The sequence below is a fragment of the Hypomesus transpacificus genome, chromosome 26, assembly GCF_021917145.1.
Source record: "Hypomesus transpacificus isolate Combined female chromosome 26, fHypTra1, whole genome shotgun sequence".
Classification (NCBI taxonomy): Eukaryota; Metazoa; Chordata; class Actinopteri; order Osmeriformes; family Osmeridae; genus Hypomesus; species Hypomesus transpacificus.
The window spans coordinates 8,780,843-8,795,282 of record NC_061085.1 but is presented as its reverse complement, the minus strand read 5'-3'; the positions used below and the strand labels follow the sequence as shown (position 1 = coordinate 8,795,282).

At 54.8% G+C, this 14,440-nt stretch overlaps 1 protein-coding gene across 1 annotated transcript in view; it reads right to left on the bottom strand.

Moving 5' to 3' along the window:
* The window catches only part of LOC124487622, a 28,467-nt gene that overhangs the window by 12,869 nt on the left and 1,158 nt on the right, over positions 1-14,440 (bottom strand). The window contains exons 4-31 of the mRNA XM_047050050.1: positions 14,080-14,340; positions 13,067-13,327; positions 12,388-12,654; positions 11,797-12,057; positions 11,415-11,675; positions 10,904-11,164; positions 10,482-10,742; positions 9,810-10,070; positions 8,927-9,148; positions 8,507-8,767; positions 8,050-8,310; positions 7,582-7,842; positions 7,236-7,493; positions 6,788-7,048; positions 6,401-6,661; positions 5,951-6,220; positions 5,560-5,817; positions 5,147-5,419; positions 4,775-5,035; positions 4,352-4,615; positions 3,730-3,993; positions 3,256-3,516; positions 2,671-2,931; positions 2,111-2,374; positions 1,533-1,793; positions 1,132-1,392; positions 737-997; positions 3-266 (exon numbers count right to left, since the gene is read on the bottom strand). Of these exons, the coding sequence (XP_046906006.1) occupies positions 3-266; positions 737-997; positions 1,132-1,392; positions 1,533-1,793; positions 2,111-2,374; positions 2,671-2,931; positions 3,256-3,516; positions 3,730-3,993; positions 4,352-4,615; positions 4,775-5,035; positions 5,147-5,419; positions 5,560-5,817; positions 5,951-6,220; positions 6,401-6,661; positions 6,788-7,048; positions 7,236-7,493; positions 7,582-7,842; positions 8,050-8,310; positions 8,507-8,767; positions 8,927-9,148; positions 9,810-10,070; positions 10,482-10,742; positions 10,904-11,164; positions 11,415-11,675; positions 11,797-12,057; positions 12,388-12,654; positions 13,067-13,327; positions 14,080-14,340 (7,302 nt within the window). The remainder of the gene's footprint in view (positions 1-2; positions 267-736; positions 998-1,131; positions 1,393-1,532; positions 1,794-2,110; positions 2,375-2,670; positions 2,932-3,255; positions 3,517-3,729; positions 3,994-4,351; positions 4,616-4,774; positions 5,036-5,146; positions 5,420-5,559; positions 5,818-5,950; positions 6,221-6,400; positions 6,662-6,787; positions 7,049-7,235; positions 7,494-7,581; positions 7,843-8,049; positions 8,311-8,506; positions 8,768-8,926; positions 9,149-9,809; positions 10,071-10,481; positions 10,743-10,903; positions 11,165-11,414; positions 11,676-11,796; positions 12,058-12,387; positions 12,655-13,066; positions 13,328-14,079; positions 14,341-14,440) is intronic.

Genomic DNA, 14,440 nt, shown 5'->3' with positions numbered 1-14,440 from the left:
ACCTGAGGGTGCGACCACAGACTCGGTGGGCGGGCTGTTGCAGTATCCGTCGGAAGCGACCACGCTGACGTGGTAGAGCTGTCCGCAGCTCAGCCCACTGACGTTGCAGAAGCCTGCGGACATGGCCTGGCAGGTGGTGCCGCTGCCGCCGCCGTCCTCCACGCTCGCCGTGAAGGAGTCGGCTCCCCGGCTCTCCGACCAAGACACCTTGAGGGAGTTGTCCTGGCAACTGACCGTGGCGGACACGGTGTCCGGCATGCAGGGAACTGAGGGGAGTTTGTGATGTGATTTTAGTTCGTTTGCGTCACCCGTGTGGAAAGCAGGCTGTTGATGTGTGTATGGAAACATGTCGTCTATCGTGTGTGTGTGTGTGTACCTGTGTGTGTGTGTGTGTGTACCTGTGTGTGTACCTGTGTGTGTGTGTGTGTACCTGTGTGTGTGTGTACCTGTGTGTGTGTGTACCTGTGTGCGTGTGTGTACCTGTGTGTGTGTGTGTACCTGTGTGTGTGTGTACCTGTGTGTGTGTGTACCTGTGTGCGTGTGTGTACCTGTGTGTGTACCTGTGTGCGTGTGTGTACCTGTGTGTGTGTGTGTGTGTACCTGTGTGTGTGTGTACCTGTGTGTGTGTGTACCTGTGTGTGTGTGTGTGTACCTGTGTGCGTGTGTGTGTACCTGTGTGCGTGTGTGTACCTGTGTGCGTGTGTGTGTACCTGTGTGCGTGTGTGTGTGTACCCACCTGTTCTGAGGTCCACCTTGTTGCTCGGAGGGCTGTTGCACGTGCTGTCGTTGGCCACTACGGCGGCGGTGTAGTGTTGCCCACAGCGCAGGCCGGTGAGGTCACACGTGTTTTCAAAGGACGAGCACTTGTCCGCATGTCCGTCAGTCCCCACGGCGCTCACGGTGTACAGCTGGCCCCCGCGGCTGCTGGTCCAGTTCATGCTGGCCACGTTGTCTCTGCAGCTCACACTGCCCTCTAGCTTCTGGGGGGTGCATGGCGCTGTGGGGAACGACATGGTTAATATATATGTTCAACAGAACATGGGGGGGGGTGTCGGTTGGCTTTTAAAAATGGTTGTCCCCCCCCCCCCCCCCAATCGCGAGTTGCATTGTTTGTGTTTATCGGGTGTTTACCGGTTCGGACGATGTTGCCGATGCTCTCGGAGCTGTTGCAGGTGCGCCCCTCGGCGGTCACGATCAGCACGTACATCTCTCCACACGGGAGGCCTGTGATGTCACAGTGCGTCCCACGGGCGGAGCAGCAGGTGGTCTCTCCATCGGTGCGCTCCAGCGTGGCGGTATAGGCCACGGCGCCCGTGCTGGCCGCCCACGATATCGCCACCGAGCCGTTCTCACAGCTCATGTCTGCTTCCACGTCCTGAGGAGGGCAGGGCGCTGGCCGAGAGACAAGCGTACCCCATGTTCATATTTATATCCATCACAACAGATGACAAAAAAAGTCACTTATTTTGTTTGTTATGAAGTATGAAGGTGAAAGCCGCAACGAGTGCTCGCGTGTCTTTCCAGCTCCTCACCGGTTTCAGACACCACGGCGTTACTCGGCGCGCTGGAACACTGATGGTCGGTGGCCGTGACGCTGAAGGTGAAGTTCTGCCCGCACGGCAGCTCTGGCACCGCGCACGAGCTGTCGGTGGTGTTGCACGCGTAGGTCGTCCCAAGCCGGTCGGTCGCCATGGCGACGTAGAGCCCCGCCCCGGCGGCGTGCTCCCAGATCACCCAGGCCGAGTCGGAGAGACAGTCCGCTTCCACCTGGGTGACGCGGGGGATGCAGGGAGCTGGAGGCAACAAACAAACAAACAACCATTATAGCTGTGTTTGTTTACACAACTTTATCAGTATACTTATTATTAGACTAAAAACTGATTGATGTGGTGGAGTCAGGAGGCTGAGCGGTTAGGGAATCAGGCTAGTAATTAGAAGGTTGCCGGTTCGATTCCTGGCCTGAATAGGTGTCCTTGGGCAAGGCACTTGCCTCGGGAGGGAATGTCCCTGTACTTACTGTAAGTCGCTCTGGATAAGAGTGTCTGCTAAATGATTAAATGTAAAATGTGATGACAGATTTATTTAATCTATGATCGTTATTGGTTCTGACCTGTTCTGATGCGGTGGACCGGGCTGTCTGCCCCCACACAGCCCCCTCTTGACGGGGTGACGGTGACGTTGTACTCGGTCCCGCACGTCAGGTTTCTAAGGTTACAGCCGGTTTGCGTGGCGCTGCAGGCGAAGAGCTGATGACCGTCACGGGAGACGGCCGTGGCCGTGTACAGAACCCCCGCGACGCTGTTGTTCCACGTCACCGCGGCGACGCTGGTGGAGCAGTTGACCACGACCTTCACCGAGTCCGGAGGACACGGAGCTGAAAGGAAGAAGAGAAGAAGAAGAGAAGTGAAGATAAGAGAAGAAGAAGGAGAAGAAGAGAAGAGAAGAAGAAGGAGAAGAAGGAGAAGAAGAGAAGAAAAGGAGAGAAGGAGAGAAGAGACGAGAAGAAGAAGAAGAGAAGAATAGGAGAGAAGGAGAGAAGAGACGAGAAGAAGAAGAAGAAGAGAAGAAGAGAAGAAAAGGAGAAGAAGAGAAGAAGATTTAAAATCCTGCTATGTATGAAATTCACTGGGCCAGAGAGCGTTTCTATGACTGGAGTAGGGAGACCCCTACCTGCCAGGACTTGCTGCAAGGCACTCTGGGAGCTGTTGCAGGACTCGTAGGAGGCCAGCACCGCCACGGTGTAGTTGAGACCGCACTGCACGTCTGGGACCACGCAGCTGAGTGTGGCCCGAGCGCAGCTGCTCCGCCTCCCGGCGCTGCTCTGCACGCTGGTGTGGAAGAGCTGCGTCTGGCCGCTCTGCTGCCAGGTGACGTTGAGCACCGCGGCCCGACAGTTCATCTGGCTCTGCACGTTCGCCGGCACACAGGGGGCTGGGGGGAGCGGAGAGAAGGGGGGAGGCTGTTAGATGGCTGAGCGGTTAGGGAATCGGGCTGTTAATCGAAAGGTTGCCGGTTCGATTCCCCGGCCGTGCCAAATGACGTTGTGTCCTTGGGGCAAGGCACTTCACCCTGCTTGCCGCGGGAGGGAATGTCCCTGTGCTTACTGTGAGTCGCTCTGGACAAGAGCGTCTGCCAAATGACTAAATGTAAATGTGACGCTGCCGTCTCCACGCGTGTTTCGAACGGGAAGGGAGATGGCGATGGCCTGGGGGGGGGTGATGTGTGTAGTGCGAGAGGTCAGACTGTGGCACCTACCTGTGTGGAGGACATAGATGTTACTCTTGGCCCCGGTGCAGCCGTCGTCCAAACCGACGACGTAGACCTTGTACTCTTGTCCACACAGCAGTCCTGTGATGTTACATGTCGCGCTGGTGGTGTTGCAGGTCAGTTTTTGGCCCTGGATGCACTCGGCAACCGCCATGTATGAGAGCGAGCCCTGGGATGCCACCCAGGAGACTGAGATGGTGTTGGAGTCACACGAGGACAGGACCTTGAGCTGGGTAGGGGGGCAAGGCGCTGGGGAGAGGGAAAGGAGATGAAAGGAAGGTTAGCCAGTACCTGATGTCAAAGAAAATAATTTTTACAATTTGGGATGTAGGCTAGATGTTAAAATTGTAAGATTTTTAATGTTGTTGTTGTTCATCGTCAAAATCAAACTTTTATCTGTACGGCTCGTTTGTTTTTCAAGCAAACGTCACAAAGGGGCGTCGTTTTGTCACGGCGAATTACCTGTGTTTATAGAGAGCCACTCGAGGGCGGGGCTCACACACTTAAGCCCCTCCCCTCTGACGCTAAGCCTGTAATTCTCCCCGCACAGCAGGCCGCTGATGTTGCAGGAGGATCCGGTGGTGGCGCAGGTCCTCAGGTGGGGGATGCTCAACTCCTTGGCCGTGCCGTTGTAAGACAGGATGCCTTGGCCGGGGGTCCAGGAGAGGACGGCCGTGTTGGTGCTGCAGTCAAAGGAGGCCTGGAGGCCAGAGTGGGGGCAGGGCCCTGGATGGACCACAACAAAAACAATATGGAGGTCACCTCCAGTAGAACCGTTGCATTGTTCTATGACGCACCGAGTGTAGGGATGACCGCGGGTTGTGTCCGGTTAGGTTTCGGTCCCTGAGTGTTTAGTAGGGGTGGGAATCTTTTGGTACCTCACGATTCGAATCGATTCTTGGGGTCACGAACGATTTTTAAAGATTTTTTATCACCCAAAACAATTATATTTAAATAAAAAAATAACATTAAAAAAATAATATGACAATTACAAAATTCATTAAAAAATTCATTTCTGAATCGCTTGAAGACTGAATCGCGATTCAAATGTGAATCTTTTTTTCCCCCCACCCCTGGTGGTTACCTGTGCTCGCCTTGATTGGTTGACTCGCCAGACTCCCACAGCTGTCGTGGTGGGCCAGCACCGTGATGGTGTACACCTGGCCACACCGCAGGTTGAAGAAGGTGCAGATAGTGTCTGTGTTGGTGCACGTGTCGTTGTGGCCGCCGCCGTTAGCCACCGCCAGCACCGTGTAGCGGAGCGCGCCGCGGGCCTGGTCCCAGGTCACCATGGTGATGCCGTTCTCGCAGTCCACGTCGGCTGTGACCAGAGTGGGGACGCAGGGGGCTGGAGGTGGAACAAAGAAGTGGGCGGGTCTTAAATTATGACGCATTTAGCTACCCAAGCTAGCTACAAGCTATGATAGGTAAATAGACACTGTTTTAGCATTGCGGTATAGGTATAGCCTTCCTGTGCCGGTATCAGCTTGTACACGTTCAGCCTCACCTGTGAGCAGGTTCATGGTGGTGCTGGGTTCGCTCGTACAGGTCTGGGTCTTCCCCACTACGCTGAGGGTGAACGCTTCCCCACAGCCCAGCTGTGTGAAGGTGCAGTTGGAGCCGGTGCTGTTGCAGGTCTTGCTACGGCCCAGGCGGTCCATGGCCGAGACCACGTGGAGCTGGTCTGGCCCGGCGTTCTGCCACGTCACCAGCGCTGCGTTGCTGCTGCACTCAAGGCTCACGGCTGGGCTCGTTGGCTTACAGGGGGCTAGGGAGGGGGACCGGGGGGGGAAGCGGTCAGACACTCTAACGATCGAACTTTCACCGGCCAACTTTCCACGGGGCGTGGCTTCTGAAACGGTGCGGGCGGCGCTCGTACCTGATTGGACCTTGTAGTCCGTGTCGTCGATGGTGCCACAGCTGGCGGAGGAGGAGGAGGTTGTCACGGCGAGGCTGTAGGTGGTGCCACAGCGCAGGTTTTGGATGGTGCAGGCCGTGAGGCTGGTGTTGCAGGTGGAGCGGGAGCCGTCGCTGCCGATGGCCAGGCCGGTGTAGCTGGAAGGGTTGCCAGGGCTGGCCTGCCACTTGAGAGCAAAGGAGTTGGCCGTGCAGCTGGGCAGCTGGGCCGTCACGTTACTGGGCAGACAGCGGGCTGTGGTGGGGGAAGGAGGGGGAGAGAGAGGTCACGTTACTGGGCAGCCACCGGGCTGTGGTGGGGGGAGGAGGGGGAGAGAGAGGTCACGTTACTGGGCAGACACTCGTGATGCTAAGCTATCTTTCTGTTTGTTTTACCAGAGTCAAACTGGACGCTGGGGGCCACGGTGCTGTTGCAGGTGGAGGTGGACGCCGCCACAGCAGCCGAGTAGGTGAGCCCACAGTCCAGCTCCACGGAGCAGGAGGAGGTGTTCGACACGCAGAAAGCCAAGCGCCCGTTAGGGCCCGTCACCGTGGCGACGTAAGCCACCGCGCCGGCGCTCGGGTTCCAGGTGAGGGCAGTCTTGGTGGTGCCGCATTTAGACTGCGCCGTGAGGTTGGTGGGTGCGCAGGGAGCTGTTGGCGGGATCGAGATAAAGGTTTTGGCAACTTCGATCGATTGCAAATGAACAGGAATTGAAGCAGGTTGTTTTTTTTTTGTTTTTTTTTTTTTATCAGGCTGTTGCTGACGAGGCCTTGTATGCAGTACCTGTGTCTATCTCTATGGCTGGACTGAGCCCACTGGTACACCTGGAGTCCTGGACAGACACTCTGAAGGTGAAGTGCTCGCCACAGTGCAGCCCAGAGAAGAGCTGGGATGTCCCAGCCGTGGTGGTGGAGGTCGCATTGACTCCTCCTTGTTTCTGGGAGTACAGGAAGTAGGTGACGGCTGAGGAGGCGGGGCTCTGGGTCCAGGTGATGTTCAGGTTGTTGGTGCTGCAGGCTGTCACTCCAGCCAGGTTGGTGGGAGGACAGATTGCTGAGAGAGGGAGAAGGAGAATGGGAATGAGGGAGGAAGGGAGGGAGGGAGGGAGGGAGAGGGAGGGAGAGAGGGAGGGAGGGAGGGGAAAAGAAGAAAACAGGGATGAGAGTTGAAGGAAGGGGAAGTGCTGAGTTTGTGTTCAGTTCGATTTTGAAGAGGGTCTCCTCTCTCTCTCACCTGCCCCGAGAGCGACCGGCGCGCTGGGCTCGCTCCTGCAGCCCAGCTTCACGGTCACCACGGAGACGCTGTAGGTCTCTCCACAGTTCAGGCCACCGAAGGAACAGCCGGTCCCGTCCGTGGAGCAGTTGTAGGCGTGGCCTTGGTTTCCCGTCGCCGTGGCAACGTAGAGCTCACCCACCGGGCCGGGGGTCCAGGACACAGAGCCCACGTTACCTGTGCATTTCAGAGACACCTGCACTGCAGGACGAGGGCAGGGACCTGGGAGGAACAATTTGTCGAGATGGTGGGAAGAAAAAGTCGAGAAAAGAAAGTGCGTTTACGACCAGGAAACATTTGAAACTCGTCACTTCTTCTGTCTTGTTCCTAGATCCGAGTCCGGCTCACCTGTGGTAAAGATGAACGCAGCGCTCTGGAAGCCTTCGCAGGCCCTGGAGAAGGGCGTGACGGTGACGTTGTAGGTCTTGTCGCACAGCATGCCGCTGAGGTTGCAGCTGGTGCCGTTCGTTGCGCAGGTCTTGTTGTCTCCGTCCCTGCCGACGGCGAGCACGTTGTACCCCACGGCGCCAGGGCTGGAGAGCCAGGTAACGCCCGCCGTGTTGTTGGCACACACCAGAGACGCGCTGACGTTCTGGGGGGCGCAGGGGGCTGAGGGGGCGGTGGAGGGGAGGGTGGAGGGAAGGGGTTGACGTGATTACATAACAGCAGGAGTTCTTAGAAAGGCATTTCTAAGTTTCCAAATGACTGGGTCATGTGTCTGTGTGTGTCTGTATGTATGTGTGTGTGTGTGTGTGTGTGTGTGTAGTACAGGTGTGTGTGTGTGTGTCACCCCCACCTGTCTGTATCTGGGTGGTCCCTGGCTGGCTGCTGTTGCAGAGTCCAGAGACGGCGTACACTGTGGCGTTGTACAGCTGACCACACCTGAGGGCGCTCAGGGAGCACTGTGTCCCCGCTGTCCTGCAGGAGTCCGACTGGTTCCCAGACGTCACCAGCACGTAGAAACTGTCCCTTCCCAGGGTTTCGTCCCAGCTCAACACAGCTTTACTGGAGCCACACGTGTACTGGGCCTTGACATTAGCTGGGGTACAGGGGGCTTGGGGAAGACAAGAAGTTTACAGTTTAGGTAAAAAAAAATTCAATGACATCCATGCATATTTCAAAATGTGTCTGGCATAGGGTACCTGTGACAATCTGGAACGCATCACTGGGTTTGCTGTTGCACTGGCTTCCCAGAGAAAAGCCCTGCGCGGTGTAGTTCTGTCCGCACAGCAGGGTTGTGAGCACGCAGGAAGTGCTGTTGGACTGGCAGGATGCAGAGTGGCCCGAGGCGGAGGTGACGTTGATGAGGACCCCCACGGCGTCCTTACTCAGAGCCCAGGACACAGACGCACGGTTGGTGGAACAGTCCAGGGTGCGGTTCTGGATGACGGGAGGGCAGGGGGCTGGGGTCACAGATAAGGGAAGTACCGGAAGGTGAAAAGGTTAAGTGTGCAATGTACGGTTTAATCATTGGTTTTGATAATCAGCCTATGTGCTGTAAAATACATTTTGTACAAATATTTTCCCTCCTTCTAGGCAGTTTCCTGTGTAACATACAGTAATTGTAGTCATATATAGTGTAACCTAATATAGTTACTGTGTCTGTTTACCTGTTTGTACAGTGGTTGAGGCCAGAGTGGAGCTGTTGCAGGTCCCATCTCCAGCCAGCACTATTACTGTGTATTTATTCCCACATCTTAGCTGGCTGAGGTCACAGGAAGTCGAGACAGAGGTACAGGAATCGACGTTGCTCCCGTTGAGCTGAGCAACCGCCGTGTAGGCCTTGGCCCCGGCACTCTCCGCCCAGGACACGGACACCGCGCCAGAGACGCACTGCAGACGGGCTGTAACGTTCTTGGGGTCGCAGGGTGCTGGAGGGGGTCGAAGGTCAGATCGTTAGATGGTGAGCTCGGACTGTGTTTTTTTTATTATAGTACTACACAGGGGCGTCAGTTGGTTGGTGTGAGACATTTCAATGAAAACTGTGGGGGTCTTTATTCCATAAATATAATTCCTATATTTAAGGGTATCCCAACAGAGAGAGAGAGCTCTCCTCCTTTAGCTCACCGGCCGTCACGTTGAGGCTAGCGCTGGTGGAGCTGTTACACTGGCTGTTGCCGGCGAACACGCGAAGGCTGTACTTCTGAGAACACTTCAGGCCGGGGAAGGAGCAGGAGGGGTTGGAGGAAGAGCAGGGGGTGGAGAGGCCGTCTGAGCTGGTCAGCATGGACGTGTAGGTCAGAGCCCCGGGGGCAGAGCCCCAGGACGCCAGCAGAGTGTTGGAGGAACAGTCCACGTGCCCCTGCAGGTTAGTGGGCATACAGGGCCCTGGGGGTGAGGGAGAAGGGTCGTGTTTAGCTACAAGCAAGGTGACGCAGTCCCCCAAAATATTTTTGCGTTTTGTTTTCTTCTAGACTTTGCTAAGATTGGGGAACTTTGAGAACACACCTGTCTGGACTGTTTGCAGTGCGCTGCTTGGTCCGGTACAGTTGCTGTTGCTTGCTTTTACCGTGACGCTGTACTGCTGCCCACACTGGAGCCCCTTCACCTCACAGCTGGTGTTCGTGGTGGTGCAGGACAGTGCAGTACCATTCCCAGACAGCGCGGTGGCGCTGTAGTTCAGGGGAACGGAGTCCGGTCCCCAGCTGACCCTCAGGATGTTGCTGCTACAGTTGAGGCTGTTCGTCACACTGTGTGGGGCGCAGGGTGCTGAACGGACACAGGAGACACAAGCACACAGTAAAGACCACGACGTGGTACATTTGCAGAGGGAAATGGGTGAAAGGAGACAGGAAGAGAGTGAAAGGTGACAAGGAAGAGGGTGAAAGGTGACAGGAAGAGAGTGAAAGGTGACAGGAAGAGGGTGAAAGATGACAGGAAGAGGGTGAAAGGTGACAGGAAGAGAGTGAAAGGTGACAGGAAGAGTGTGAAGGGTGACAAGGAAGAGGGTGAAAGGTGACTGGAAGAGAGTGAAAGGTGACTGGAAGAGAGTGAAAGGTCTGTCACCTTTCACTCTCTTCCAGTCACCTTTCACTCTCTTCCTTGTCACCCTTCACACTCTTCCTGTCACCTTTCACTCTCTTCCTGTCACCTTTCACCCTCTTCCTGTCATCTTTCACCCTCTTCCTGTCACCTTTCACTCTCTTCCTGTCACCTTTCACCCTCTTCCTTGTCACCTTTCACTCTCTTCCTGTCTCCTTTCACCCATTTCCCTGAGAAGAGTGTGAAGGGTGACAAGGAAGAGGGTGAAAGGTGACAGGAAGAGAGTGAAAGGTGACAGGAAGAGAGTGAAAGGTGACAGGAAGAGAGTGAAAGGTGACAGGAAGAGAGTGAAAGGTGACAGGAAGAAGAGGACGGAAGCTGGCCTCACCAGACTGCTGAGTGATCGGCATGCTGTCGGGGCTGGCACAGCTGCCGTCAGAAGCGGCGGCGGTGAAGACGTAGGCCTGGCCACAGTGTAGGCCGGCAAGCTGGCAGCCAGGGGTGGCACTGGCACAGGAAACGCTGTGGCCGTCCGTGCCCACCGCCTTGGCAGTGTAGGTCGCAGCGTTGGGGCTGGCGTCCCAGGTGAGGGAGGCCGTGTTCGTGGGACAGTCCACCCAGGCAGTGACATGTGTGGGAGGGCAAGGGACTGCAGGGCCATATGGGAGGTTTGGGTTAGCAACACAGTTAGCCATGGGCTCTAACACCATGAAAGTAGTCCACTCCTAATATCTGTCAATAGCTCGATCAAATGGTCTCAATCCATTCATATTCAAGGGGATATATTTATTTGTCAAAAGCATTTGCTCTTAATCAATGTTTAATTGGGGAGTCGGGTGGCTAAGCGGTTAGGGAATCGAGCTAGTAATCAGAAGGTCGCTGGTTCGATTCCCAGCCATGCCAAATGACTTGTCCTTGTGCAAGGCACTTCACCCTACTTGCCTCGGAGGGGATGTCCCTGTACTTACTGTAAGTCACTCTGGATAAGAGCGTCTGCTAAATGACTAAATGTAAATGTAAATCCAACATTTGAAGTTTTACGAAAACGCGTGCCAATCACCTGTCGCCAGGGCGACCGCTCTGCTCATCAGACTGGAGCAGGTGGCGTCCACGGCCATCACGCTGACGTTGTACACCTCGCCGCACCGCAGGTCGGCCATGACGCAGGACGTGAGGTTGGAGGAGCACTCGGCCCTGTGACCGCTCCCGCCAAGCGCCACCGCGGTGAAGTTTGCGGCCCCAAGGGCGCCCGCCCACGACACCGCCACTGAGCTGGCGCCGCAGGTGCGCTTGGCCGTCACGTTAGTGGGCACGCACGGCACTGGACGGGAGAGGAGAGCGCACGCCGGTTAAACCAGGGAACCAGGAAGTAAAGTCAGTCCATCGTGGTCTTAAACTTTGGAGTTTTGTCTGTATATATATATGGTATATGTGGTATTGTTTGGATTCGGCTGCGCTAAAACAAAGAGGTTTTCCACCTACCCTCCCTGACTGAGACGGGCTTGCTGGGCATGCTGACGCAGGTGCCGTTTACGGACATAACCGTCACCGTGTATTCCTTCCCACATGTCAGGGTGTTGACCGTGCAGTTGGTCTGGGTGGTGTTGCAGTACTTGCGCTGGCCGTTGCCGTCGGCGATGACGGCGGAGTAGGCTTCCGCGCGTTTGGACGCGTTCCAGCTCACCGCGAAGGTTCCGGAAAGACAGTTCACTCTGGTTTGCACATTCGCTGGGCCGCAAGGCACTGGGGGACAACAGGAAGGAGAGATTGGGGATGTTATTGCAGTCAAGTAGCATTACTCCACCATCAACAGGAAGTAGGGGTGTTCAAATGCCAAAGGGGTTTGTTTTTATGTCTCAATGGCAACCATCTCTCCCAATTTCAATCTGTAAACATCCCACTAAAGTGACAGTTGGTCTTCCGGTGCCCAATACCACGACGTCTACGCTCCCTACCAATGCCTCGCGTCCCGCTGTGAGCGGGAGGTATCTACCTGACTCCATGAACACGGGCTTGGAGGGCATGCTGGGGCAGATGCCGTCGTGGTGCGCCACGGTGACGGCGTAAAGCTGGCCACACTTTAGGCTGGTGACGGTGCAGTTGTTGCCGGTGGTGCTGCAGCTGAGGAGGCTTCCGGAAGCGTCCACCATGGTGGTCGTGTAGGATGCCATGTTGTGGTCGCCCCGCCACACGATCAGAGCGCTGTTGGCTGTGCAGTTCAGCGTGGCCTCCATCAGGCTCGGTGGACATGGGGCTGGAGAGGGGATGGAAAGTCGGGAGAGACATGTTATAGTATCCGTAGACATCGATATAAAACCGCCGGTTTAATCAGAGTTAAAACCCTGATTTGATGAGGGTTCTGAACAAACACATACCTGTTTCCACAGACACTATTTTACTCTTTGAACTGTTACACTGGAGGTTGGTGGAGATGACAAAGGCAGTGTAGTTGGAGCTGCATTGCAGGCCATTGATCTTGCACTCGTTTCCCACCGCGTTGCAGGTGCGGATCTCGCCGGCTTCATCCATCGCCGTGGCGATGTAGAACACGGCGCCGGAGGCGGTGGGCCAGGTCAGGGTGATGGAGTCGGCGCCGCAATCCATCGCTGCTGACACGTTCTTAGGAGCGCAAGGTACTGCAGAGAGAGAAGAAATCATTCAGTTGACCGTTCCCCACGGCTAGGGAATTGGGCTATTAATCAGTAGGTTGCCGGATTGATTCCCGGCTATGACAAATGACGTTGCGTCCTTGGGCAAGGCACTTCACCCTACTTGCCTCGGGGGGAATGTCCCTGTACTTACTGTAAGTCGCTCTTGATAAGAGCGTCTGCTAAATGACTAATTGTAATTGCAATACGAACGTCCGCAGAATGATTTGTAAGGTGAACGTCTGCACTCATAGATTTGTAGTTTTACACAGCCATTATCATCCTACTATAACAGCCAACGACAGAACAGGGCCTCACCGGTTTCGGCCACCTGTCCCAGCGTTCTGTAGCTGGGGCACTCGTCGTCGAAAGCCGTGATGTGGACGGTAAGACTCTCTCCGCAGAGAACGTTCCGGATGAGGCAGCTGCTGTCGACGGAGCTGCAGTTGTAGCGGTTGAGGTCGTTGTTGTTCCCCCAAGCTTCCACCGTGTACGACAGCGCGCCGTCCGCAGGGTCCCACGAGCTGGTGAGGACGTCCGACGCACAGTTGGCCGAGGTGATCACGTTCTTCGGCATGCAAGGCGCTAAGGAGGAACACAGAGGTTTCTTAAGTCGCCATGTCATAGTCGTAGTCATGAGTAGTTGAGTGCCAATACGTTCTGTGTCTGTTGTTCTGTTATTGTTATCAAACCAAAGCTTTTCACAGATCAGTCAAGCCTTTATTCAGCTGTGGCCTAAAGGCCGACAGTGTAACTGGAGCCTGCCTGACACATGAAGGTTCTCACACTCTATGTGCCGAAATGAACCACTAGAGGGGGCCCTCCCTAATTAACCTGTTGGCACAAAGGTGGGAAGGCCGTAAAAAGGTTGTTTCCTGAAGAACACAGCCATTGGCCGGGTTTCCCAGCATTCTAGAACGCTCTTAGAACGCTCCTAAGAAGCTCTAAGCGTTAAGAACTTCTTAACGAATCTAGGAAACGCGGCCATCGTCTTTACCGGTGTTGACAGAAACAGCCGAGCTGGTCTGGCCGTTGCAGTCCCCGCTGACAGAGTACACTGAGAAGGAGTAATGCCGCCCACAGACGGTCTCTGTGAAGAAGCAGGAGGTGTCTTTGGTCATGCAGTCCATCGTCCTGCCCTGGGAGTCCACAGCCCTGGCCAGGTAGAAGGAGGTGTGGTTGGTGGGCGCCCAGGAGAAGATGATCACGTTGCTGGCGCACTCTCGGTACAGTGTGAGATTCTTGGGGGAACAGGGTACTGCGGGAGAGAGAGACAGACAGAGAAAGAGACAGACAGACAGAGAGAAAGACAGAGAGAGAGAGGGAGAAAGATGGAGAGAGAGAGAGACAGACAGAGAAAGAGACAGACAGAGAGAGAGAAACAGACAGAGAGAAAGAAAGACAGAGAGAGAGAGGGAGAAAGATGGAGAGAGAGAGAGACAGAAAGAGACAGACAGAGAGAGAGAAACAGACAGAGAGAAAGAAAGACAGAGAGAGAGAGGGAGAAAGATGGAGAGAGAGAGAGACAGACAGACAGAGAAAGAGACAGACAGAGAGAGAGAGAAAGACAGAGAGAAAGAAAGACAGAGAGAGAGATGGAGAGAGGGAAAGAGGGAGAGAAGGAAGTGTAGAGAGGTGGGAAGGAAATGGGATGACAAAGAAAAGGAGGAAATTAGGTCAATCATCAATGCCTCTCAACACAAAAAAGAATTCAGGGCAAAACGCCCTGATGTTGAAGATAACACCTCTCTATTGGTTTTTGTGACTATGGGGTATTGAATTTTATGTAGACACAGCTTTGCTCTAAATAGGCTGCAGAAGACAAGACAATGTTGTGCTCATAGGAGTTCTCATGTTCTACAAGAAGCCTAGATTTGCACTCAGGTGCACGTCAAGAGTCAAAAGACAACCATTCTTCGAATTTCCTCTATATTTAACCTACTTAAAACATGAGGTTGTTTAAAGTCAAAATCGGGATTTTGAGGGATTCCCGTTCAGCTCTATTCTCACCTGTACTAAAGGTAGTGGTGGCGTTTGCCGTGCTTTCGCAGCTGTCCGACAAGGCAATCACGTGCACCACATAGCTCTGTCCACATCCCAGGCCCGCGATCTGACAGCTCGTGCCCTGCGTTGTGCAGGACAGCACCGTCCCGTTGCTCTCCACTGCCTCCGCCTTGTAGGAGTCCGCGGCGAACACTCCATCCCACGAGACCGAAGCCGAGCTGGTGGAACAGCTGTAGTCCACCGATATGGACGTCACTGGGCTTAGTTCTAAAAGACGCCACATCAATCAAAGTTAGCAAACTGAATGCCTTTATTAAACTTTGTGAGACATAAAAAGTCTTATTCTAGTAGAATTTCGTGTGCAAAT